The sequence below is a fragment of the Misgurnus anguillicaudatus genome, chromosome 2, assembly GCF_027580225.2.
Source record: "Misgurnus anguillicaudatus chromosome 2, ASM2758022v2, whole genome shotgun sequence".
NCBI lineage: Eukaryota > Metazoa > Chordata > Actinopteri > Cypriniformes > Cobitidae > Misgurnus > Misgurnus anguillicaudatus.
In genome coordinates this window covers 32,604,072-32,631,889 of record NC_073338.2, presented here as the reverse complement: position 1 = coordinate 32,631,889, position 27,818 = coordinate 32,604,072, and the positions used below count along the sequence as shown (strand labels likewise).

General features: G+C 39.7%; 1 protein-coding gene across 20 annotated transcripts in view; it reads right to left on the bottom strand.

Annotated features, from left to right (window-relative positions):
* Window positions 1-27,818, bottom strand: part of dlg1b (discs large MAGUK scaffold protein 1b) — a 124,552-nt gene continuing 96,734 nt past the window's right edge. For 18 of the 20 annotated variants that reach the window (XM_073853792.1, XM_073853795.1, XM_073853807.1 and 15 more), the window contains 7 exons: window positions 9,937-9,978; window positions 8,627-8,677; window positions 8,413-8,506; window positions 5,606-5,786; window positions 5,271-5,380; window positions 4,991-5,082; window positions 1-1,622 (listed from right to left, as the gene is read on the bottom strand). In XM_073853792.1, the coding sequence (XP_073709893.1) occupies window positions 1,516-1,622; window positions 4,991-5,082; window positions 5,271-5,380; window positions 5,606-5,786; window positions 8,413-8,506; window positions 8,627-8,677; window positions 9,937-9,978 (677 nt within the window). In that variant the 3' untranslated portion in view covers window positions 1-1,515. The remainder of the gene's footprint in view (window positions 1,623-4,990; window positions 5,083-5,270; window positions 5,381-5,605; window positions 5,787-8,412; window positions 8,507-8,626; window positions 8,678-9,936; window positions 9,979-27,818) is intronic. The other 2 variants (XM_073853810.1, XM_073853877.1) reach the window with 1 other exon arrangement.

The following is a 27,818-nucleotide window of genomic DNA, read 5'->3' as shown; positions in this document are numbered from 1 at the left end:
TATGAGAAAGACTTTGTTTTATTGTTCTTGAAATAGCCATTCTCCTCTTGTTCATTTGGATCAATGGAATGAATCAGATCAGTAGGTTATTTACATGTTTCTTTATCCAGTCCCAAAACGTCCCTAAAAAGCAGAGGTGGTGAGGTGGTAGAACAAGCAGTCTTAGTATAGAAAACAATCATGTCATAGGAAGAGCAGACAACAGGCCCCCCTCTCCTGGACGGGTGTAGAAAAATGAGTCTCTGTGGAGCTTTCAGTTCAGCCTTGAGAAGCTCTCCTTCCTGCTGAATCGGTTCGAGTCCGAGAGAGGGAATCGGACAGGGCGTTCTTCTCCACGCTGTTATGACTCTGATGTGACGCACTTGAGCAGATGATGTTAAAATTGTGGGCAGAAAGAGAGGAGGAGGACGAGCGAAAAAAGTTTTGACTGTTGTGTTAATAAACTCCTATCTGCACAGAGATGTGGTCCCCTTGCTGCCCTGTTTCTTGCAGTTTGTTTAAGATTCAAGAAACAAGGGGTGAAAACAGAAAAAGGAAAAAATATATATATTCATACTATTTTGTTATTTTAAACTTCTTTGCTCTAATATACATTTTACGACGTCAAGAAAATAACTCCCATCATAATAGCGCTTAAGTAAAGCTCAATATAGACTTTTATTATAACAAAATAGGCAGTTTATGGAGGGTTAAATATCTGTTAAGATCACATTGTACAATAAATTTCTTCCACATATGCGGTGGCATATTATCTCTAAAAAATATCAGTTCCTTACAAATGGCAGACTTTCCTAAATGTAAATCATGATCGTTGAAAACACGTACTCTGTAAGACACTGATTGTAGACTCCAACATTCTAACAGTGGCGGGACGCGCCCATACGCCCGGACATCATCTAAACACAATGGCTCCAAAACGCAGACTTTAGAATGAGGAGAACAATAAGCATGCCGATACAACAGTAAAGGGGAAAAAGATAAACGCGTTGAACGTACGGGACTGTAATTGTTGGAAATAAACAACAAGGGGGGAAGCGTACACGTGGTTGTAAAAGCTATAACGTGCAAAGTTTTGCTTTTTGTGTTTTTCACCATCTTATGAATCCAATGCCTCAGGCCCAAGCTCCATATCACAATCTTATACCAAAACAACAACGAATAAACTAAACCCTTACTTCCTTACAAACTAACCTCCCTTAAACATTAAGGAACTGTACCGTTTCCAAAACCCTGGTAAACAGATGCTGGTCTAACATGGCTTTGCTTTCTGTAAGCTTGGAAGCAGTGGAGATCCGAGGAGGAAAGATCCTCTTCTCTTTGAACAGCTACTTGAGGAGCTATTAGTCAGGAGATGAATATGTAGGACTAAACATAGGTTGTGGATTAAAGAACTTATCTGTTGACTGAAGGCTGTCAATTGGAGAAGCCCAACTGAGATTATGGAAAAGAAAAAATCATAAAAAATCAATAAATAAACCAGGCAGAGTAAGATGGATGACAAACTCCTGAAGGTGTTCATAGTTTCTCCTTGGACTGTATCCAAATGAATGGCCCAGACTGTTCCTCGATAATTTGCTTTACTTGATCGTAGATCTCTTCCAAAGTGTCCCCTTGAACAATCCCTGCAATGCAGAGATGATCACAGTGAGGTAAAGAATTTACAAAATTTCTTGCAGGAAAAATCATTTTCTATAAATATATAAACATACAAATTATATCAAATTAAAGAACACACCCTCTGCTTTCAAACAAACAATAAACAAACAAACAAACAAAATGGGGAAAAAACGTTTCATTATATATTTACTTTTTCTACTTAATTTAACCACTGAAATATGGATATTTCTCTTCAAAAATACAACATTTTGAGCAAAAAGCTTAAAAAAAAAGCCATCTGGTGGATAAAAGCGGTATTACACCTTCACTTTGAAATTCGTCCAAAAAGGCATATTTATTAGTTAAATATGAACTCATAAATGACGAGATAACTCGTCAATGGCGTGAATGAGTTAAATTATAAAAGGCAATCGAACAGTTAAAATGAGTCAGGATGCTCAGCTAGTAATTTATTTATTTATTCTAAATCCGTATTTTCCAGACTACCAAAGTCGCTTCAGAGTATAAGTTGCATCAATCAAAAATGCGCTTTGAAGAGGTAAAAACATATATAAGTCGCAGTGGACTATACGTGGCATTTATTTAGAAAATGATAATCAGGGACACAAAATCCAAGCCGAAGATTAGACATTTAATCTGGAAAGGCAAGTTATTCAACTAAACAATAGCACACAGAACAGCAGGCTGAATAGATGTCTGTACATGTTAAAGTAACATAAACAGTTATATACACGATACACAATAGCTAGTCTCAGCCTCAGACGTCACGCCCAGAGACTGTTGGCTAAACGTCTGATGTTTTTCATACACTTTTCTGGAAACCCTGTGAGAATGTCAAAGTAGTCTTTGATTGGTTGAAAAAAAAACAGATTTACAGGAGACGCGAGTGTCACAATTAGTTTCGGTTCCATTGTGGAAGAGAATCAGTCATGTTCACGTGGATAATAATGACCAGTTAACATGATCAGCTAAACATTGGATCCTCAAAAATATGCAAAGTTCGCAGCATAGACTCTCTAAAAGACGTCCAAGAGTTTTGCTTGAGGCAATTAGTGGAGTCAAAAAGTTTGGTTCTCCTGAATTGCTTGTAGGTGTTACAAAGTGAAGAGATATGCTTCAAACAGACATTTAACGGGAGCGTCTCATTGGTGTGGCTGTTGATGAAGTGCACATTGTTGCTTTATGGTGAGTAATGTTGTTTATTTAGATGCTATTCGATTGCGGCTGGTTATTTTAATAACTGACTTGTTGCCAGCCGGCTCGTTATTGTGGAGAGACTGAAACGTGACGCTAGACGAAACTAACTGTGATTGGTTGTTTGACATGCCGGTCAAACAGCTCGTGGGTGGGCTTTGTCCAGAAAAAGCAGCAAAAAACACCATACCTTTAGTATTGAAGGTCTGGCTACGCAAGACTACACAATAGCATACAGAACATACCTGGAAGGCTGAATAGACTAAATTAACACAACAATCCAAATCAAGTTCAAGAAGGTCCTAAAGTCATTCCGCATCACTGAATCTATTGGATTACATAAATACAGGAGCAGCACAGAGCGGACTCTCGCGGCTGTATGCGGTAAAGGTTTCTCTCGGTTCATATGAAATTATTCCTCGCAGAATTTGCGTGCATGCGCAGATTGATGCATATAGGTCTTATATATAATGCATACATATATTTTGAAATATAAAAATGTAAACAATGATCAGATATACAGTTCTTAACAACCGTGCGTGTAAATTCTTTCTCCGCCGGTGGGTGCTCGTCACAGCGTCAAGCAATGCATAGGTTACTTAGCAACGAAAGACGCTCCGAAGCACCCACGCGCTTTGAAGAGGAAAGTGGCGTTTTATGCGGGGTTTTAGACGCAACATTTGAAGTAAATGTAAAGCAACTGTGCGTATGTGCTTGGCCATTTCGGTGGGTGGTCGAGCCGAGCCCCGGAACACCCATGGGATATGCGCATATCTCTGTCTACTCTAGCACTTCCATTCATGAAACAACAAGTGAGAAACCTTTTTGGGGTTATGTTTCCAGTCGTGCTGAAAACGTGTTCTGATGGTGTACTGGTAGCACGGATTGATACTTTTTCGCAAATTTTAGTGACCAAGATTAGCTGGCCAATCAGGGACACAGCACTTTTCAAATCAATGCTACAAAAATGTACGGTATGTTGAAAATAATGTGTTTTTAAAACAAACCACACAAACACATTGTGTTATACCAAATACCCAATATAAAATACTTTTTTAGCAATGAAATAGGATTAGTCCATTTTCCTGAAAGAAAAATCCAGATAATTCACTCACCACCACGTCATCCAAAATGTTGATGTCTTTCTTTGTTCAGTCGAGAAGAAATTATGTTTTTTGAAAAAAACATTGCAGGATTTACTAATTTTAATGGACTTTAATAGAGCCCAACATTTAATACTTAACTCAACACTTAACTGTTTTTTTTTCAATGGAGTTTCAAAGGACTATAAACAATCCCAAACGAGGCATAAGGGTCTTATCTAGCAAAACAATTGTCATTTTTGACAATAAAAATAACAAATATACACTTTTAAAGCACAACTTCTCGTCATGTAGATCCGGTCGTGATGCGCCAGCTGACCCCACGCAATACGTCATGACGTCAAGAGGTCACAAAGGACAAACGCGACACAGTGTTTAGAAGCGTCTTGAAAGAGGACCGTTCCTACGTTGTTGTATGTCAACTGATACTAATTAATGTCTTTGTGTCAGTTTATTGTTTAAAATGGTCCGCAAATGTGCGTTTTATATATGTAACACATGACCTCCCTACGCATTTACGTTAAGTCGCACTGGACCGGACCTAGACGAAAAGCTGTGGTTTAAAAGTATATATTTTCTATTTCTCCTGTCAAAAATGACAATCGTTTCCCTAGACAAGACCCCAACGCCTCGCCTGGGACTGCTTACAGTCCCTTGAAACTCCGTTGAAAAAAACTGCCAAGTGCTGAGTCAAGTGTCAATTGCTGGTGTCTACCAAAGTCCATTAAAATGAGAAAAATCCTGCAATGTCTTCCTCAAAAAACATAATTTCTTCTGGACTGAACAAAGAAAGACATCAACATTTTGGATGACATGGTGGTGAGTAAATTATCTGTATTTTTCTTTTAAGAAAATAGAATATTCCTTTAAGAATGCTAGCAAGGTAAACCCTCTGTGCATTGTTTCGAAATATAACCCCTTTGATGCATAACTTTTAAAACTCTGGTTTACAAACAAATTAATGAAATTCATGGTATACTGTGAGCAGTTATTGTGCATAATCCACCGGATTGCTTGTTTACTGCTATGCTGGCTTATATGTAAGGCATTGCAAGGGTAGTGTAGGGGTAAAAGACCTGTGAAATGCTCCATAAACTCCTGTTCCAACTTCATGGCTCTCTCATACGTCTTTCTGCCTTGTTCCTCTGTGAATCTTTTGTTCATCTCCCTGAGGAACGAGCACACAGCATTGCATCCCAATTACATAGTATAGAGATTTTAGTACAATAGCACAAAATAGCATGAGAAACTAAACAGACTGGGTATATGGGCTTGATATATATGGGTGATACACATTTGACATTTTTCTGTATGTCTTTAGTCTAAGCACAAAATTGATCTTTATCTTCAACTCACATGATGTTCTCCATTGATTTCGGTTTGATGAAAATAGCGATGGGGTAAAGTTGAGCCACTTGCAGTCTCTTGATAGCATTGCCTGATACATCAAGAATGCAGTGTTTGCCCTGAGGAGTTCACCACAGACAGAACATTGTCATGCATAATGCTGATGTCAGCAATTGTGCAGCATCAATATATCATGCATATTTGCATCTCACTCTTGAAATATAGCTGCGTTAAATCCTAAAATGCCATTAAGTCATGATCACAAATCATTGCATGTAGACATGACGGTCGCATTTATGTTATTATAACACTTAGTGTATGGAGAAAAACACATTTGAGCTTACCTTCTCAGCCACCTCTCTGACAGACTGCACGCTGGTTCCATACAGGTGACCGTTGTACTGGCCCGCCTCAATGAACTTGTGCTCCTGTATATCTTTTTCCATCTGCTCTCTGGACACAACAAAGTGATAGTCTCTCCCATCCATCTCGTAATCCCGCTTTGGCCTTGTTGTATGGGGAACAAGGAATTTGTTTTATGCATTTCATTCATGTTACTATGAATGTCTATGTCTATACATTGCATAGGATAAAAACATTAGGGGCGGTTTCCTGGACAGGGCTTACCCTAGTCCCAGACTAAAATGCATGTTTAAGCTGCCTTCATTTAAAAACATATTGCACTGACATATGAAGTTTGGTTCCAAAACATGATAAACGGCATTTAAAAAAAAAGAGCCACCACCAAAATCAGTATTGTATCTGGTCAGTATAATTCTTAAATTTACACAAAATCCGATATCTGCTCTGCTATTCTGTCATTTTTTCTCCCTTTTTTCCAAAACGCAATAAACGCCAGAATGCAATAAATCCGCTCAACAAATCACAGTGCACCATTCCACGCAATGTAAACAATAATGGTGGCATGTTGAATACAGACGAAATCCTAGTTTTCCTCATCTATTTTGTACTTTGTGATCAACAAACAAACAAAAACAAAATAATACTTTGATGGCATTGATAAAAGAAACGTAAGCCATCAAAATCTTACACGAGAGGCACTCGGTAGACGGAAAAATGCCGGTTGCTTGTTCTCCTGACAGAATCAAGCTTCTGTCATGCTAACACATTGAGCCCAGGGGATCTTATAAAAAACTTTCCCTTATTTTACTCGAAGTCAAAATCGAGCAGGACCAAAACATTTTACAGCTGATTGCTGTCAAAAAAAAAGTTCAGCGACGACGTCCCAAGGATGAGAGCAGCAATAACAGTGTTATTAATATGACAAAGTAAGTGTTTTGATTAATGCCATTAATGCTTATTTTTTTAATCAGTGTATACCACTAGTCAACTTAATGAATATAACATGGCAAAGATAAATGCAAATTTATTGATTCAACAGATTTATAGCATTTTGAAAAAAAAAAACCTTAAAAACTTTATTGCATTTTGCGGAAAAAATAATCAGTTTTTATAATAAATCTTTGAAAATCAAATTATGAATTTGAAGTTTTTATGTTATTATAACCTAAAGATGCTATGTGTAAGTTTGTAACAGAAAATTGTGGTTTTCATCTTGTCACTTTCTTGGTATAGAAAACCCATTTTTACCGAAATTTGTCAAAATAGATTTATTGCGTTTTGGAACCAAACTCTTCATATCGTATCTTAACATATATCAGTGCCATTGTTTTGTGTAAGGTGTGTTTGTAAAAACTACTTAAATATCCTAATATAATGAAGGCCTAGTAGTGGATTAATCTAAACCCTGTCCGGAAAAATGCTCCAAAACAATTTTAGGGCATTTTTACGAGAAAAAAACATTTGTGATAAAAAAATCATGCATTCTTCTATCATAATGTTAGACTGTTCGTACAGTAATTCATAACGGTTCATAATTTCCCTTCAACCATTTGAAGAGTTTGGTTCCAAAACGCAATAGATCCATTTTGACAAATTTCGGTAAAAACATGTTTTCTATACCAAGAAAGTGACAAGATAAAAAACACTTTTTTCTGTTACAAACTTTCACGTAGCATTTTTAGGTTATAAAAACATAAAAAATTCAAATCCATAACTTGATTTTCAAAGATTTATTATAAAAACTGATTATTTTTTCCACAAAATGCAATAAATCCATGACAGTTTTTTTTCAAAATGCTATTAATCTATTCAATCAATGTATCAATGTGCATTCATCTTTGCCATTTTATATTCATTTAGTTGAACAGTTGTACACACTGATTAAAAAAATTAACATTAATGTCATTAATCAAAACACTTACTTTGTCATATTAAGAACACTGTCATTGCTGCGGTTATACTTGATGTCCTCGCTTAACATTTTTCACAGCGATCAGCTGTAAAATGTTTTGGTCCTGCTCGATTTTCGTTGACTTTGAGTAAAATAATGTAAATAAAGTTTTTCATAAGATCCCCTGGGGTCAATGTGTTAGCATGAGAAGCTAACTCGTCTCCCGAGTGCCTCTCATGTAAATTATTAGATGTTGATGGCTTACGTTTCTTTCCCGTCACAGAAAACCATCGCAGGTTTAGCAATGCTATTAAAGTATTATTTTGCTTTTGTTTGTTTGTTGATCACAAAGTACAAAGTAGATGAGGAAAACTAGGATTGTGGCGAAGGAGTGGCGTTTATTGCATTTTGTGAAAAAAGGGAGAAAAGATGACAGAATAACACGGTCGATAATGGATTTTGCGTAAAATTAAGAATTTACTTTTAAATACTGACCTGATATAATACTGATTTTGGCAGTAACTCATTTTTTTTCCAAAAATGGCGTTTATCGCGTTTTGGAACAAAACTCTTCATTTATTCTCTCTCTGAACTTTAGAATTAAGCAGATTTTTTGATGCTGAAGACCAAGACATACATAACTGGACATCTAAACATATCAGATCGTGTCAATGCAGTGCGGATGTCTTTTGTATCTGATATGTTTGTAAAGCACAATCTTACATTTACACGTAAGACTTTCATCCAAAGCAACCTATGGTCCATTCAAATTATACATTTTATCAACATGCACGTTCTCTGAGATCGAATGTATTGTCCTACAATAACTGAATCTTTTTTTGTGATGTTGTATCGTTTCATTATGTCACATTCTTGCACGGATACTTACGGGGAACACAAGAGCCAAATTTGTCAGGAAATTCTGATATCAGGTCATCATTTACTCGATCCTTCATCGGACCCAAGATGATCACTGGTCGCGCGTAGTTCACTAAGGAAAGACAATCAATCAATATCAATTTAATTTCTGTCAGATAAAAAGGTAACACAAACAGTTTACAGTATATATGTGTCTTAATAAAGCTAATGGTGCATTTATTTAGCATCATACCTTCTTGTTGGCTGACTGGTTCATATGATAACACATATTCCTCTTGACCACCTGAGAAAGAAAAAACGCACATACAGTTCAGCTTAAAAAAAAAAAAACTGCACGAGAACAATGTTAGTAAAGAAAAAGAAATTCGTCGGGCAAGCACATTACACTTCATGAGATGATGCAATGTTTACAGGTTGCTACATTTTTTTGTTATGTATTTTAAACACAATAGCTATGTGGCCACTAGAGGTCCTCGTTGCTACACAAATGTGTAGTGTTAAAGCAATGGATTCCTCAGTTATGGTTGGTGTGCGACTGTCATAATGATTAAAGTGAGCTCTTTCTGTGGATCTCAGCAGGCCTGAATGCCTAAAGCTTACTGCCCGCTTGAGCATTATGGGTTAGAGGCAGATACGTGTCTGTAGTAAATGAATAAACAACATTCAGAGTTCATAAGGGCCTGTGATGCACTTGAAAATACAAAGCGTATTAGCCTATCGTGCACAAAATATTAATATTTTTTTTCATTCCAGCAAAGCAAGTTAAATGCGTTAGGTTGCTAAGCAAGTGTGACACAAAATGAATAATTAGCTGCTATTCATATGTATGAGAGATCACTATGTGTATACTTAAGGTGGCACTGCAGACTAAAAATAAGGGATAAACTACATTCCACAGATTCAGTTTCTCTTGTGCATTTGATATTAAATAATGATACTGTGATGCATCGTGCCGTACTGTTTCGTGTGGTGAGGTAGTTGGCGACACCCAGCCCTAATTCACTGTCTGTACTGCAGCTTGCGTGTGTAATATTTTGATCCCGTGAGACAGTGTAGTAATATCTTTAGAGTGGCTTTGATATAGCACCGCTGTGACTCTAACTGTCTCTGATGAAGAGAAAGAGAGGGCAAGGGCTGGGAAGTGATGGGGTGTACTGTTGCTATGGAGACTGAGCCAGGGCCTGGCAGAGGGCTCACTGATTGATTTTGGTATTGTATCTGTGTGGCTTCTGGAACATTACACACAGATCGTCTCACTGCAGTGCCGTACAGACAGAAGGTCAGGTGGGCACTGATGTCTGCTTAGCAATGTAAACTCTTCTGAGATCCGGAATAATATTGTTTAGTCATTTTTCAGCAGTGCATCTTTCAACATATACTTTACTATGTTAGTGTGTCTATTCTGCATTACAGATCTCTCATATTACAGCATATCCCCCAATAGAAAGAAAATAAAGTGTTGAGTATGTCAAAAGGAAACAGAAAAGCAGACGAGAGCAGACGGAAACGACGGACGGGGGCACAATGACAGGAAGAACTTACGGTAACTACTCTCACTATCACTGGCATTAGAGGTCACATGCTCTGAAATCATAACAGAGGGGAATGGATGATGAAAACCAAGAACAGCAGAACATGATTCGTGAGGTGACTTCAGTATAGTGTGTGGAGTATGCAATGATATTACGCAGCAGCCGAAAATAGTCCCCTTAGTATCTTTCAATAGCAGGGGACTATTTTCAGGCCCAATCGTTTTTTTAAACGTGGTCGATTCCGAATCTATTTTTTTGGTCATATTTTTTCTGCAAACATTGAACGTAAGATTAACGTTAATCAAATTAATAGTCTTCTTCACTAGAAGTCACCCTCTTTTTTGCCTTGCGCGGTGTTATCAAGGAGCGAGTGGCGAGCCTGTCATTCATTCATTCAGTGCTTAAAATGGGTGTTTTAGGTGCTTCATCGACTTTGATGCCACCTTCACATAAAAAGTCAGGTCAGAGGTATGGAAGCATTTTAGATTTCACAAGCAAGACGACGAAGATAGTGTTGTGGCTTTTAATTTCTTTTTATTAATTACCCATTTGTAAACGAGAATCGAGTATAAAAACCGACCCGAGAACCGGAATCGAAAATTGAACCGAGAATCGAAATCGAATCGGTTTGATAGCTTGTGAATCGAAATTGAATCGATCTGGAACATCTGAATCGATACCCAGCCCTATTTCCAACCTTTTTTGCCCTAAGTACCCCCACAGTCCTATCAGTAAGGCTCAAGTACCCCTTCATCGAAACTAAACCAAAGGTGTGTTTTAAAGACAAATAATTAGTAATATTAACTAATTAATTATAAACATTAAAGTAAAAATCACTGACTGATGAAGCATGTTTATTTCAACAAACCACCATCATTGCGATCAATGTTTGCATTTTATCAGCTCATTTGCATTTTAAAAGACAAACCCAAAAACGGCACATTTTTGTTCAGGCCTACAAAATGGCAATTTTGACATGCTATAAATAATTATCTGTAGGGTGTTTTGAGATAACACTTCACATATGGACTCTGGGAATGCCAAATACATATTTTACAAATTAAAAAAATTCAACATATGACCCCTTTAAGGGCCCTAAAGGGAATCGCACACCGGCCCCGCAGCTCAGCGCCGCGCCTAGGAGAACTCGGAGGTATTGTAAACCGGAAGTGCACATTAAATAGCACGAGCTTCGTCAGATAGCATCTACTTCAAAATGCTAAATATACGTTAGCAGCTTGTTAATGATTTGGGACAAATATGATGTTATTTAATGTTAAACTGTGTGAGTGGCGCGACAGGGATTTGAACAACTTCCTGAGTCACAGCTGGGCGGCGCGGACAGGCGCCACCTGGCGGCGCTGGTGTGCGTACACTCATAGAAAACAATGTGTTAATTTTTTTTTAGAATGGCGCGGCGCGATCCCCTTTAATTTACTAAAATCTCAATTTAAGTTACTGATAATTAAAGTGTGCAAATAACTTAAATTATTCTGTTTAAATATAAAGAGAAACAAAATGTGTTAAAGGAATAGTCTACTCATTTTCAATATTAAAATATGTTATTACTATGGCGCTCGCTTTGTGTCAATTGGAGACGAGACTGACAAGCACGACAGATAACACACGTGTATACGTGCGTGTACGTCTCCATTTGTTTTATATGGAGACATACACGCAAATATCACGTCGCGTAAACACGTCAATAACGTGTAGCTGTTGATCTATACAGACGTCACGTTGGCGTCACGTTAGAAATCACCGTGTGGATTACGTCTGTATGTAGAAACGTCTAAAGGACATGCGTCTGCCATACGTCTGAAGAACGTGCGTCTGTCTGGCGCGTGAACCGGTCTATTTTTCATTATTGTCTTATACATTTACTGAGCACTTGCTATTAAATCAATGATGAATATCAGACAGGGGCACTTCAGGGGCCAATCAGATTTCATTGGCCAATTGTCATTAGAGATAATCATGTTTATTTTGGCAAAGTTTACGTAGGACTACATTTGATTATATCTAATGCTGAATTTCTGTACCATACATCATGTATCCCAATGCTAGACGTAACTTTGTTATTTAAGTGTACTGTCATGTATTGTCATACGATCTGCTGAGGGGAAAATAAAACAGCAGTATGCTAAAAAATTAAGATAAAGTGTTTTATTATTGTATTAAACTGTTGTATTAAAAGTGTTCTATTTTTTTATTGCTTCAACTAGGCTACTACTGAGGATGTAATGTCATTACATTTAAAACTATTTAAGATAAATGTACTATTTAATAGAGCTATAAACATCAAAGTATTTATAAGTCTAGCAGTTTATTAAATCTTAGCCTGACTACAATTTTTTGCAACTAAAATGTTGAGAGCATACAAAAATCTCACCCAAAGTCAGACAAAACAATTTACACAGCTCGGATAAATACACAGAGGAGCAGTAATAGAGAAGCAACTGATGCATTTTGTTTATGGAAAAACAAACACTTGAAACTAAATTAAAACAAGAAATTACCACTAATTCATCTAACCAGTAGATGGCTGCAGAGGACCACTTGCATTATCACTTCCACTCCCTAAATCGACTAGAGTAGAGAAAATACTGACCCATAGAACAATTATGATTCATGCTTTCCTTTATCCCCCCAAAAATTATTTTCTTTAAAACACCTTTGATAATCAATAAAAATTGATTTTGTTTGTTTAAATGTACGGTTGTTGATTGCAAACTGTACAGAAACTGTCGTCCACATTACATAACAGACAGTTATTTAGTTATTTAGTTAGTTAGTTAGTTACAGTTATGATAAACAGTATGCACAGGACTATATGGACCAGAATGTTTATCCATTTGGCTAAATCGTTGAGACCATCAAGGCTTAATTTTCAAATAGTCTGCTATAGTGTATGTGAACAATGCTACTCTGAGCTTGGGTAGCAATGAGAGTGATAAAGTGTGCACAGACTATCTGACCCCCTCCCCCACCTAAGGTTTTTAACTTGAATATAGAGCACACCAAATGAAAATGATAAACACATTTATTGAATGGTTATGCTATTATTAATTTGCCATTGAATGTAAATACCAAAATTTGTAATCTATGATAGGCTACAGTTTTCTTTGTGTTCACTGTATACTTTACTTTGTTGTCCCCCAGGGGAAATTTGTCTTGGGCCTCACAATCACTGCATTACAAACGTACACAGCTCATACATGGCAATTAGAAAACAACAGTTACACATACAACCCCCCCCCCCCCCACACACACACACACACACAGTACACACATTACAACAAGGAACAATCCAGTCCAAAGCTCCATACTGGGTAACGTACAAACAACCGGCTATTTATCATTAATCATCTTTATGGCAGTTGGAATAAAAGAGTTTTTATATGCATTTAATTTGCATTTTGGTACTCTGAAACGTCTACCTGAAGATATAGGAGGACAAACTCCTTATACAAGATGTGTGTGCGGTTATCTAAAATTTTCCGTGCCTCCCTGAGAACTGACTTTTTATAGAGTGCCTGCATGTAGCCCTGGTCTGAATGACCTACAATCTTTAGTGCAGTTTTAACCAGACGCCCCAACCTGGACTTTAACTGAACTTTCAAATTGCCATACTAGGTCTGCATGCCATACTGTATAAAATTCTCTAAGATTATATGGAAAAATAAGAACAAGAGCCCGCTAACGACACCATACAGTCTCAATCTTCTAAAAAAATACATCCTCTGCCGGAGCTTAGAACAAAGACTTTCTATATGAACATGCCATGTAAGTGAGCAGTCCATAAAAACACAAAGATATTTATAAGAAGAGACCTGACGTATATGAAGAGACCTGACGTATGGGAGTGCTATGGATACTCACTAAACTTGATTCAGAAACTGCTCTAGGGTCAAAGATCATTTCCTCAGTCTTTTTCACATTCACAACTAGATGGTGAGCGTCACACCAATCTACAAACGGCTTAATTTTGGAGTGATAGGATGCTGTGTCTTGATCCCTATATAATAAGCCCAAGATGGCAGTGTCATCTGAAAATTTAACAATATAATTGTGTGGGTGTTAACTCACACAGTCATTTGTGTAGATGGTAAAGAGGACTGGGGAACTCACACACCCCCGAGGGGCCCCTGTGCTTATAGGCTTTAGTTGTGAAACTTCTTTATTGACTCTAACATACTACATCCTATTTGTTAAGAAAGAATAGTACCATCTAATAATAAAGGGGCTAACACACATATTCTTCAGACTTTCTAACAGTAAATAGGGCTGTATTGTATTGAACGCTGAACTAAAGTCAATAAAGAAAAGACGTGCATAGGCCTTAGTGTCCTCAAGGACCAGGTGGGTGATGCTTCTTATGGCATCGCCTGTGCTTCTCTGGCATTTGTAGGCAAACTGCCAGGAATCAAGTTTGTGGCCTACCTGAGTTTTTAAAAGACAAACCATGTATTTCTCAAGACATTTCATGACTATTGAAGTCAAAGCTATTGGTGTAAAATCATTATTTTCTACAGGACATTGACATTAACAGGATAACATTGTGTTATAGATCATTTACAGCCAAGATTATGTCATTAAAACATTAAAATATAACATGCCATATGAACCAACAACAGCGCATATAATTACCTAGATTGCAATTTATAATGCAGCAACTTTAAATTCACATGTTTCAATTCTGTGTGATTGAATTTGGAAAATAATTTTTAAATATAATGAAAATCTGCAAACTGAGAAAATTTTTTTGAGGATTTAAAAAAATATTTACAATTATGTTCCTGTAGTAAGTAGTTTTCATCTTTAAAATTGTATTAGAAAATCACATGTCCTTTTGAAAGAAGTGGAACATTTGCCAAAATATAACAATGCCTTGCCGCCACCTACTGGCGGTCTTATTTTTTATTTAGTTTTATTAGGGCCCGAGCACACCGGGGTGTGAGGACCCTATTGTTCTTCAAGGAGTTATTAGGGCCCGAGCACCGAGGAGCAGGCCAGAATGGCCTGCACCGTGGGTGCAAAGCCCTATTGTTTTTGCTTCGTTTATTATTAGGGCCCGAGCACACTAGTGTGAGGACCCTATTGTTTTTGCTTCGTTTATTATTAGGGCCCGAGCACCGAGGAGCAGGCCAGAATGGCCTGCACCGAAAGGTGCGAAGCCCTATTGTTTTTGCTCGAATTTATTATTTTTTATTTTTTTTTTTTTATTTTTATTTTTTTTAACACTTTTGGACATTTTGGGTGCCTTAACATACTCGAAAACTCTTGAAATTTGGCACAGACGTCAGAGTCGTCCGTCATCGCAGAAAACCAAAGGCTGGAACACGGGCGTGGCACGGGGGCTCTGTAGCGCCCCCTGTAATGCAACAAAAAACATTGATGCACAGATCGGGCAAAAATGTACGCACATGTTTGAGAATTGGTACGCTTATAGATCTCATCGACCCGAACAACTTTCGCCCTCTAACATTTTAGCTCCGCCCAACAGGAAGTCTGCTATTTTGGATTGTTTAAAAATTGCATGCGGTGAACTTTTACATACTCCTCCTAGGGGATTCATGCGAATGACACCAAACGTGGTGATCATGATGTCGAGATATTGTACTTGCTAAATTGCGAAGGGATTTTTGATATCTCGAACGGTTCTGCCATGGCATGGCGACAAAGTTGTGGCGAAATCAGAGAAACAGGAAGTGTCTAATATCTAGGGCAAAAAATGTCTTATTGTAATGACACGCGGGGTGATTGTTCGTCTGAAGATTCCGATCGCATCGATGTGCCTATTGTGAGTCTCGGGTATAGCGCCACCACCAGGCGCCAGAAAGTGTGTCAGTCATGAACTTTTAAATACTTCTCCTAGGGAATTCATACGATTGACACCAAACGTGGTGAACATGATGCTGAGACATTGGACTTGCTAAATTGCGAAGGGATTTTTGATATCTCGAACGGTGTTGCCATGGCGAGGTGACAAATTTATGGCGAATTCAGAGAAACAGGAAGTGTCTAATATCTTAAGCAAAAAATGTCTTATAGGGATGAAACGCAGTGTGTATGTTCGGCCAAGGATTCCGATCGTATCGATGTGCCTATTGTGAGTCTCGGGTATAGCGCCACCAACAGGCACCAGGAAGTGTGGCAGTCACAAAAGGTGGATTTTTGACAGTTGCATGTGGTGAACTTTTAAATACTCCTCCGAGTATTTTCATGCGATTGACACCAAAAGTCGTCAACATGATGCGGAGACATTGTAGATGATAAATTGCGAAGGGATTTTTGATATCTCGAACGCTGTTCCCATGGCAACATGTCAAACTTTACTTTCATTTTCAGGCATATTTAAGCTCTTGGCATGCACTTTGGGTGCCTTAACATACTCGAAAACTCTTGAAATTTGGCACAGACGTCAGAGTCGTCCGTCATCGCAGAAAACCAAAGGCTGGAACACGGGCGTGGCACGGGGGCTCTGTAGCGCCCCCTGTAATGCAACAAAAAACATTGATGCACAGATCGGGCAAAAATTTACGCACATGTACGAGAATTGGTACGCTTATAGATCTCATCGACCCGAACAACTTTCGCCCTCTAACATTTAAGCTCCGCCCAACAGGAAGTCGGCTATTTTGGGTTGTTTAAAAAATGCATGCGGTGAACTTTTAAATACTCCTCCTAGAGGATTCATGCGAATGTCACCAAACGTGGTGATCATGATGTCGAGACATTGGATTTGCTAAATTGCGAAGGGATTTTTGATATCTCGAACGGTTCTGCCATGGCATGGCGACAAATTTGTGGCGAAATCAGAGAAACAGGAAGTGTCTAATATCTAAGGCAAAAAATGTCTTATTGTAATGACACGCGGGGTGTTTGTTCGTCTGAAGATTCTGATCGCATCGATGTGCCTATTGTGACTCCCGGGTATAGCGCCACCAGCAGGCGCCAGGAAGTGTGTCAGTCACAAAGCTGGATTTTTTTGAAAGTTCCATGCAATGTTCTTTTAAATACTCCTTCTAGGATTTTCATGCGATTGACACCAAAAGTGGTCACCATGATGCCGAGACATTGTAGAGGATAAATTGCGAAGGGATTTTTGATATCTCACACGCTATTCCCATGGCAACGCGTCAAACTTTACTTTCATTTTAAAGGCATATTTAAGCCTTTCAGTTGCATACAGTTAACTTTTAAATACTCCTTCTAGGATTTTCATGCGATTGACACGAGAAGTGGTCAACATGATGCCGAGACATTGTAAATGATAAATTGCGAAGGGATTTTTGATATCTCGAACGCTGTTCCCATGGCAATGCATCAAACTTTACTTTCATTTTTACACATATTTAAGGCTGACAGTTACATGCTGTGAACCTTTAAATACTCCTTCTAGAATAATCATGCGATTGACACCAGAAGTGGTCAACATGATGCCGAGATATTGTAGATGATAAATTGCGAAGGAATTTTTGACATCTCGAACGCTGTTCCCATGGCAACGTGTCAAACTTTACTTTAATTTCAGGCATGTTTAAGGCTCTTGACATGCTTAGTTGAACTTTAAATTTGGCACACACATCAGAGTTTTCGGCTGTTAAGTGTTGACAAAAAGGTCAGACATAGGCGTGTCTCTTAAGTGGCTCACTAGTGCCCCGTTTATCTAAAATGTGGGGTTTCTTTTACCTACAGTCCCCAAATGGCTCAGAAACAACATTAAATAGCCCACTGATATTTTACCCACTTGATGCCCTTGCCCACCGTGCATCGTTTTCTTGAACGCACCGTGTAGCGGTAAAAAAACGTGCGAGGGCCCGCCATTGCTGCTTGCAGCTATATTTATTATTATTATTATTATATTCCGAAATGAATCGCATTTTTGAAGGCCTAAACATACCCGAAAACTCATGAAAATTTGCACACGCGTCAGAAGTGGCGAAAATTTACATGTAGTATAGGCGTCAGAAGTGGGCGTGTAGAAATGGCTCGATAGCGCCACCTGCAAAATTTCAAGAGAACAGCCCCCCCACTACGAAAAACGTACAGATACGAAATTTGGGAGGATCATCTAGCACCCCAAGACCTACAAAAAAGTATCTTGGAGCGAAGCTCTAAACCCCACAGGAAGTCGGCCATTTTAAATTTTCTCTGTAATTTTTTGACATTTCCAAGCGTCGTACTTTAACGAACTCCTCCTAGCGATTTAATCCGATCATTATCATATTTGGTCAGTCTCATCTAAAGGCCTTTGCGATGCTAAATTGCGGAGATCTTGACTTTTCGTTGGAGGGTGTGTCCGTGGCGGCCTGACAAAGTTCGGCATTTTCGCCATGAAACAGGAAGTTGTTATAACTCAGGCATACAATGTCCAGTCTGCCCCACGCTTCACATGTTTGATAAGGGTCTTAACCTGAACACATTTTAATGCCAATATTCAACTTCAGTCATAGCGCCACCTAGAGGTAGCAGGAAATGCCATGTTTTACGCTGTGATTTACTGCTCTTAGAGATTTAATCAAATCATCATCATATTTGGTCAGACTGATGTTAAGCCCTTTGCCGTGATAAATTGCGAAGATCTTGACTTTTCGTTGAAGGGCGTGTCTGTGGCAGCCTGGCAAAGTGTGATGTTTCGCCATGAAACAGGAAGCTGTTGTAATTCAGGCATACATTATCCGATCTGCCCCTGACTTCACAAGTTTGATAAGGGTCCCGGCCTGAACACGTCAATATAACAATAATCAGGTACAGTCATAGCGCCACCTGTTGCACACAAGCGGTGTGGCACATTTTTTGTCCTTTGAATATCCACCTATATTTACCCACTTTAATTAATATCCCCCTGGTTCACTGCTTAACTAATGCCATAGGGTGGCGGTGCACATGCGTGCGAGGGCCCTTCCATCGCTGCTTGCAGCTTTAATTAGGGCCCGAGCACACCAGGGTGTGAGGACCCTATTGTTTTTGCTCCGTTTATTATTATTATTATTTTTCTTCTTCTTCTTCTTCTTCTTCTTCTTCTTCTTCTCCGAAATGGATCGCATTTTTGAGGGCCTAAACATCCCCGAAAACTCATGAAAATTTGCACACGCGTCAGAAGTGGCGAAAATTTACAAGTAGTATAGCCGTCAGAAGTGGGCGTGTAGAAATGGCTCGATAGCGCCACCTGCAAATTTTCAAGAGAACAGCCCCCCCACTACGAAAAACGTACAGATACGAAATTTGGTAGGATCATCTAGCACCCCAAGACCTACAAAAAAGTCTCTTGGAGCTAAGCTCTAAACCCCACAGGAAGTCGGCCATTTTGAATTTTCTCTGTGATTTTTTGACATTTCCAAGCGTCGTACTTTAACGAACTCCTCCTAGCGATTTAATCCGATCACTATCATAGTTGGTCAGTCTCATCTAAAGGCCTTTGCGATGCTAAATTGCGGAGATCTTGACTTTTCACTGGAGGGTGTGTCCGTGGCGGCCTGACAAAGTTCGGCATTTTCGCCATGAAACAGGAAGTTGTTATAACTCAGGCATACAATGTCCAATCTGCCCCACGCTTCACATGTTTGATAAGGGTCTTGGCCTGAACACATTTTAATGCCAATATTCAGCTTCAGTCATAGCGCCACCTAGAGGTAGCAGGAAATGCCATGTTTTACGCTGTGATTTACTGCTCTTAGAGATTTAATCAAATCATCATCATATTTGGTCAGACTGATGTTAAGCCCTTTGCCGTGATAAATTGCGAAGATCTTGTCTTTTCGTTGAAGGGCGTGTCCGTGGCAGCCTGGCAAAGTGTGATATTTCGCCATGAAACAGGAAGCTGTTGTAATTCAGGCATACATTATCCGATCTGCCCCCGACTTCACAAGTTTGATAAGGGTCCCGGCCTAAACACGTCAATATAACAATAATCAGGTACAGTCATAGCGCCACCTGCTGCACACAGGCGGTGTGGCACATCAATTTTTCTTTGAATATCCACCTATATTTACCAACTTTAATTCATATCCCCCTGGTTCACTGCTTTACTAATGCCATAGGGTGGCGGTGCACATGCGTGCGAGGGCCCTTCCATCGCTGCTTGCAGCTTTAATTATTAGGGCCCGAGCACCGAGGAGCAGGCCAGAATGGCCTGCACCGTGGGTGCAAAGCCCTATTGTTTTTGCTTCGTTTATTATTATTATTATTATTATTATATTCCGAAATGAATCGCATTTTTGAAGGCCTAAACATACCCGAAAACTCATGAAAATTTGCACACGCGTCAGAAGTGGCGAAAATTTACATGTAGTATAGGCGTCAGAAGTGGGCGTGTAGAAATGGCTCGATAGCGCCACCTGCAAAATTTCAAGAGAACAGCCCCCCCACTACGAAAAACGTACAGATACGAAATTTGGTAGGATCATCTAGCACCCCAAGACCTACAAAAAAGTCTCTTGGAGCGAAGCTCTAAACCCCACAGGAAGTCGGCCATTTTGAATTTTTTCTGTCATTTTTTGACATTTCCAAGCGTCGGACTTTAACGAACTCCTCCTAGAGATTTAATCCGATCATCATCATATTTGGTCAGTCTCATCTAAAGGCCTTTGCGATGCTAAATTGCGGAGATCTTGACTTTTCGCTGGAGGGTGTGTCCGTGGCGGCCTGCCAAAGTTCGGCATTTTCGCCATGAAACAGGAAGTTGTTATAACTCAGGCATACAATGTCCAATCTGCCACACACTTCACATGTTTGATAAGAGTCTTGGCCTGAACACATTTTAATGCCAATATTCAACATCAGTCATAGCGCCACCTAGAGGTAGCAGGAAATGCCATGTTTTACTCTGTGATTTACTGCTCTTAGAGATTTAATCAAATCATCATCATATTTGGTCAGACTGATGTTAAGCCCTTTGCGGTGATAAATTGCGAAGATCTTGACTTTTCGTTGAAGGGCGTGTCCGTGGCAGCCTGGCAAAGTGTGATATTTCGCCATGAAACAGGAAGCTGTTGTAATTCAGGCATACATTATCCAATCTGCCCGCGACTTCACAAGTTTGATAAGGGTCCCGGCCTGAACACGTCAATATAACAATAATCAGGTACCGCCATAGCGCCACCTGCTGCACACAGGCGGTGTGGCACATCAGTTTCCCTTTGAATATCCACCTGTATTTATCCACTTTAAATCATACCCCCCTGGTTTACTGCTTTACTAATGCCATAGGGTAGTGGTGCACATGCGTGCGAGGGCCCTTCCATCGCTGCTTGCAGCTTTAATTAGGGCCCGAGCACCGAGGAGCAGGCCAGAATGGCCTGCACCGAAAGGTGCGAAGCCCTATTGTTTTTGCTCGAATTTATTATTATTTTTTTTTTTTTTTTATTTTTATTTTTTTTAACACTTTTGGACATTTTGGGTGCCTTAACATACTCGAAAACTCTTGAAATTTGGCACAGACGTCAGAGTCGTCCGTCATCGCAGAAAACCAAAGGCTGGAACACGGGCGTGGCACGGGGGCTCTGTAGCGCCCCCTGTAATGCAACAAAAAACATTGATGCACAGATCGGGCAAAAATGTACGCACATGTTTGAGAATTGGTACGCTTATAGACCTTATCGACCCGAACAACTTTCGCCCTCTAACATTTTAGCTCCGCCCAACAGGAAGTCTGCTATTTTGGATTGTTTAAAAATTGCATGCGGTGAACTTTTACATACTCCTCCTAGGGGATTCATGCGAATGACACCAAACGTGGTGATCATGATGTCGAGATATTGTACTTGCTAAATTGCGAAGGGATTTTTGATATCTCGAACGGTTCTGCCATGGCATGGCGACAAAGTTGTGGCGAAATCAGAGAAACAGGAAGTGTCTAATATCTAGGGCAAAAAATGTCTTATTGTAATGACACGCGGGGTGATTGTTCGTCTGAAGATTCCGATCGCATCGATGTGCCTATTGTGAGTCTCGGGTATAGCGCCACCACCAGGCGCCAGAAAGTGTGTCAGTCATGAACTTTTAAATACTTCTCCTAGGGAATTCATACGATTGACACCAAACGTGGTGAACATGATGCTGAGACATTGGACTTGCTAAATTGCGAAGGGATTTTTGATATCTCGAACGGTGTTGCCATGGCGAGGTGACAAATTTATGGCGAATTCAGAGAAACAGGAAGTGTCTAATATCTTAAGCAAAAAATGTCTTATAGGGATGAAACGCAGTGTGTATGTTCGGCCAAGGATTCCGATCGTATCGATGTGCCTATTGTGAGTCTCGGGTATAGCGCCACCAACAGGCACCAGGAAGTGTGGCAGTCACAAAAGGTGGATTTTTGACAGTTGCATGTGGTGAACTTTTAAATACTCCTCCTAGGATTTTCATGCGATTGACACCAAAAGTGGTCAACATGATGCTGAGACATTGTAGATGATAAATTGCGAAGGGATTTTTGATATCTCGAACGCTGTTCCCATGGCAACATGTCAAACTTTACTTTCATTTTCAGGCATATTTAAGCTCTTGGCATGCACTTTGGGTGCCTTAACATACTCGAAAACTCTTGAAATTTGGCACAGACGTCAGAGTCGTCCGTCATCGCAGAAAACCAAAGGCTGGAACACGGGCGTGGCACGGGGGCTCTGTAGCGCCCCCTGTAATGCAACAAAAAACATTGATGCACAGATCGGGCAAAAATTTACGCACATGTACGAGAATTGGTACGCTTATAGATCTCATCGACCCGAACAACTTTCGCCCTCTAACATTTAAGCTCCGCCCAACAGGAAGTCGGCTATTTTGGATTGTTTAAAAAATGCATGCGGTGAACTTTTAAATACTCCTCCTAGAGGATTCATGCGAATGTCACCAAACGTGGTGATCATGATGTCGAGACATTGGACTTGCTAAATTGCGAAGGGATTTTTGATATCTCGAACGGTTCTGCCATGGCATGGCGACAAATTTGTGGCGAAATCAGAGAAACAGGAAGTGTCTAATATCTAAGGCAAAAAATGTCTTATTGTAATGACACGCGGGGTGTTTGTTCGTCTGAAGATTCCGATCGCATCGATGTGCCTATTGTGACTCCCGGGTATAGCGCCACCAGCAGGCGCCAGGAAGTGTGTCAGTCACAAAGCTGGATTTTTTTGAAAGTTCCATGCAATGTTCTTTTAAATACTCCTTCTAGGATTTTCATGCGATTGACACCAAAAGTGGTCACCATGATGCCGAGACATTGTAGAGGATAAATTGCGAAGGGATTTTTGATATCTCACACGCTATTCCCATGGCAACGCGTCAAACTTTACTTTCATTTTAAAGGCATATTTAAGCCTTTCAGTTGCATACAGTTAACTTTTAAATACTCCTTCTAGGATTTTCATGCGATTGACACGAGAAGTGGTCAACATGATGCCGAGACATTGTAAATGATAAATTGCGAAGGGATTTTTGATATCTCGAACGCTGTTCCCATGGCAATGCATCAAACTTTACTTTCATTTTTACACATATTTAAGGCTGACAGTTACATGCTGTGAACCTTTAAATACTCCTTCTAGAATAATCATGCGATTGACACCAGAAGTGGTCAACATGATGCCGAGATATTGTAGATGATAAATTGCGAAGGAATTTTTGACATCTCGAACGCTGTTCCCATGGCAACGTGTCAAACTTTACTTTAATTTCAGGCATGTTTAAGGCTCTTGACATGCTTAGTTGAACTTTAAATTTGGCACACACATCAGAGTTTTCGGCTGTTAAGTGTTGACAAAAAGGTCAGACATAGGCGTGTCTCTTAAGTGGCTCACTAGTGCCCCGTTTATCTAAAATGTGGGGTTTCTTTTACCTACAGTCCCCAAATGGCTCAGAAACAACATTAAATAGCCCACTGATATTTTACCCACTTGATGCCCTTGCCCACCGTGCATCGTTTTCTTGAACGCACCGTGTAGCGGTAAAAAAACGTGCGAGGGCCCGCCATTGCTGCTTGTTTTTTTTTTTATTTTTTTCAACACTTGTGCTAATTTGGGAGCCTTAACATACTCGAAAAGTCTTGAAATTTGGCACACACGTCAGAGTCGCGTGCCACTAGGCTCATGCAAAGGCTGGAATACGGGCGTGGCAAGGGAGCTCTGTAGCGCCCCCTGTAATTCAAAAACAAACATTGGGGCACAGATCGGGCAAAAATGTACGCACATGTACGAGAGTTGGTACACATATAGATCTCATCGACCCAAACAACTTTCGCCCTCTAACATTTAAGCTCCGCCCAACAGGAAGTCGGCTATTTCGGATTGTTTAAAAAATGCATGCGGTGAACTTTTGAATACTCCTCCTAGGGGATTCATGGGATTGACACCAAACGTGGTGATCATGATGTCGAGACATTGTACTTGCTAAATTGCGAAGGGATTTTTGATATCTCGAACGGTTCTGCCATGGCGAAGCGACAAAGTCATGGCGAAATCAGAGAAACAGGAAGTGTCTAATATCTAAGGCAAAAAATGTCTTATTGTGATGACACGCGGGGTGTTTGTTCGTCTGAAGATTCCAATCGCATCGATGTGCCTATTGTGAGTCTCGGGTATAGCGCCACCACCAGGCGCCAGGAAGTGTGTCAGTCACAAAGGTGGATTTTTTTGACAGTTCCATCCGATGTTCTTTTAAATACTCCTTCTAGGATATTCATTCGATTGACACCAAAAGTGGTCAACATGATGCTGAGACATTGTAGATGATAAATTGCGAAGGGATTTTTGATATCTCGAATGCTGTTCCCATGGCAACGTGTCAAACTTTACTTTCATTTTAAAGGCATATTGAAGCCTTTCAGTTCCATGCAGTGAACTTTTAAATACTCCTTCTAGGATATTCATTCGATTGACACCAAAAGTGGTCAACATGATGCTGAGACATTGGAGATGCTAAATTGCGAAGGAATTTTTGACATCTCGAACGCTGTTCCCATGGCAACGCGTCAAACTTTACTTTTATTTAAGGCTTTTTTAAGGCTCTTGGCGTGTTTGGATTAACTTTAAATTTGGCACACACATCAGAGTTGTTGGCAGTTAAGTGTTGACAAAAAGGTCAGATAAAGGCGTGTCTATTTAGTGGCTCACTAGCGCCCCCGTTTGTCTAAAATGTGGGGTTTCTTTTACCTACAGTCCCCAAATGGGTCAGTAACAACAATAAATAGCCCACTGATATTTACCCACTTGAGGCCCTTGCCCACCGTGCATCGTTTTCTCGGACGCACCGTGTAGCGGAAAAATAACGTGCGAGGGCCCGCCATCGCTGCTTGCAGCTATATTTTTTTTTTTTTTTTTTATTTTTATTTTTTTTAACACTTTTGGGCATTTTGGGTGCCTTAACATACTCGAAAACTCTTGAAATTTGGCACAGACGTCAGAGTCGTCCGTCATTGCAAACGGGCAAAGGCTGGAACACGGGCGTGGCACGGGGGCTCTGTAGCGCCCCCTGTAATGCAAAATAAAACATTGATGCACAGATCGTGCAAACATGTACGCACATGTACGAGAGTTGGTACGCATATAGATCTCATCGACCCGAACAACTTTCGCCCTCTAACATTTAAGCTCCGCCCAACAGGAAGTCAGCTATTTTGGATTGTTTAAAAAATGCATGCGTTAAACTTTTGAATACTCCTCCTAGAGGATGCATGCGATTGACACCAAAAGTGGTGAACATGATGTCGAGACATTGGACTTGCTAAATTGCGAAGGGATTTTTGATATCTCGAACGGTTCTGCCATGGCGAGCCGACAAAGTTGTGGCGAAATCAGAGAAACAGGAAGTGTCTAATATCTAAAGCAAAAAATGTCTTATTGTAATGACACGCGGGGTGTTTGTTCATCTGAAGATTCCGATCGCATCGATGTGCCTATTGTGAGTCTCGGGTATAGCGCCACCACCAGGCGCCAGGAAGTGTGTCAGTCACAAAGCTGGATTTTTTTGAAAGTTCCATGCAATGTTCTTTTAAATACTCCTTCTAGGATTTTCATGCGATTGACACCAAAAGTGGTCACCATGATGCCGAGACATTGTAGATGATAAATTGCGAAGGGATTTTTGATATCTCAAACGCTGTTCCCATGGCAACGTGTCAAACTTTACTTTCATTTTAAAGGCATATTTAAGCCTTTCAGTTCCATACAGTTAACTTTTAAATACTCCTTCTAGGATTTTCATGCGATTTACACGAGAAGTGGTCAACATGATGCCGAGACATTGTAGATGATAAATTGCGAAGGGATTTTTGATATCTCAAACGCTGTTCCCATGGCAATGCATCAAACTTTACTTTCATTTTTACACATATTTAAGGCTGACAGTTACATGCTGTGAACCTTTAAATACTCCTCGTATGGGATTCATGCGATTGACACCAGAAGTGGTCAACATGATGCCGAGACATTGTAGATGATAAATTGCGAAGGAATTTTAGACATCTCGAACGCTGTTCCCATGGCAACGCGTCAAACTTTACTTTAATTTCAGGCATGTTTAAGGCTCTTGGCGTGCTTAGTTGAACTTTAAATTTGGCACACACATCCAGAGATGTATAAAGTACTAGGGACCCAGACTTGAGTAAAAGTACAAGTGCTCTATCAAAAAAGTGAGCACACCACTTAAGTGGAAGTACTGAAGTATTAAACATGTTTTGTACTTAAGTATTGCAAGTAGTTTATTTTAAAATATACTACTCAAGTACTGAAAGTAAAGGTACAAGTATTGTGTAATGTAGTTATTAAAGAAAACAGTCAAAAGTTTGAATATAATATTGTTTATATTATTTCAAATGTTTAAGCTAAAGGACACTCACAATTGCTTTGGCTGTAGCAGGAGTACAAGGACAGGAATGTTCAGATTAATTTAACTAATATGGCAATAGAAAATTCAGAATTAATAAAATATTAGTCGATGTAATGGTAATAGGTAAAGGTACAAGATGTTTCAATGTATTTAGGTTTCCTTCTTTCGCGCACACTCGCGAATTCTCTCTCTCTATCGGTCTCTCTCGTGCACTTTGGTTCTCTCTTCACTTCACATTTGTCCACAACCGCGGCTCATATTTGTGAGTGAGAGGGAGGGAGGGGTCCGCTCTTCACTATCTCCTATTGGTTTAGACCACAATCTGTGTGTGTTTCTAATGTGTATCACCGCTCCGGCAGTGATAATGTAGGTTTGGAATGATTCGTAACATTTGAGTGTAACGAGTAACTATGCAGCACATAAAAAATGTATTGGAGTAAAAGTATTAAACTCATCGAAAATATGTACTGAAGTAAAAGTGGAAGTAGGAGAAAAAAATAATACTTCAGTAGAGTACAGATACTGCCTTTTAGTACTTAAGTACAGTAGTGAAGTAGTTCTACTTCGTTACTATACATCTCTGCACACATCAGAGTTTTCGGCTGTTAAGTGTTGACAAAAAGGTCAGACATAGGCGTGTCTCTTAAGTGGCTCACTAGTGCACCTGTTTGTCTAAAATGTGGGGTTTCTTTTACCTACAGTCCCCAAATGGCTCAGAAACAACATTAAATAGCCCACTGATATTTTACCCACTTGATGCCCTTGCCCACCGTGCATCGTTTTCTCGGACGCACCGTGTAGCGGTAAAAAAACGTGCGAGGGCCCGCCATTGCTGCTTGCAGCTATATTTTTTATTATTTTTTTTTTTTTTTTTTTTTTTTTTTATTATTTTTTTCAACACTTTTGGGAATTTTGAGTGCCTTAACATACTCGAAAACTCTTGAAATTTGGCACAGACGTCAGAGTTGTCCGTCATCGCAGAAAACCAAAGGCTGGAACACGGGCGTTGCAGGGGGGCTCTGTAGCGCCCCCTGTAATGAAAAAAAAAAACATTGGTGCACAGAT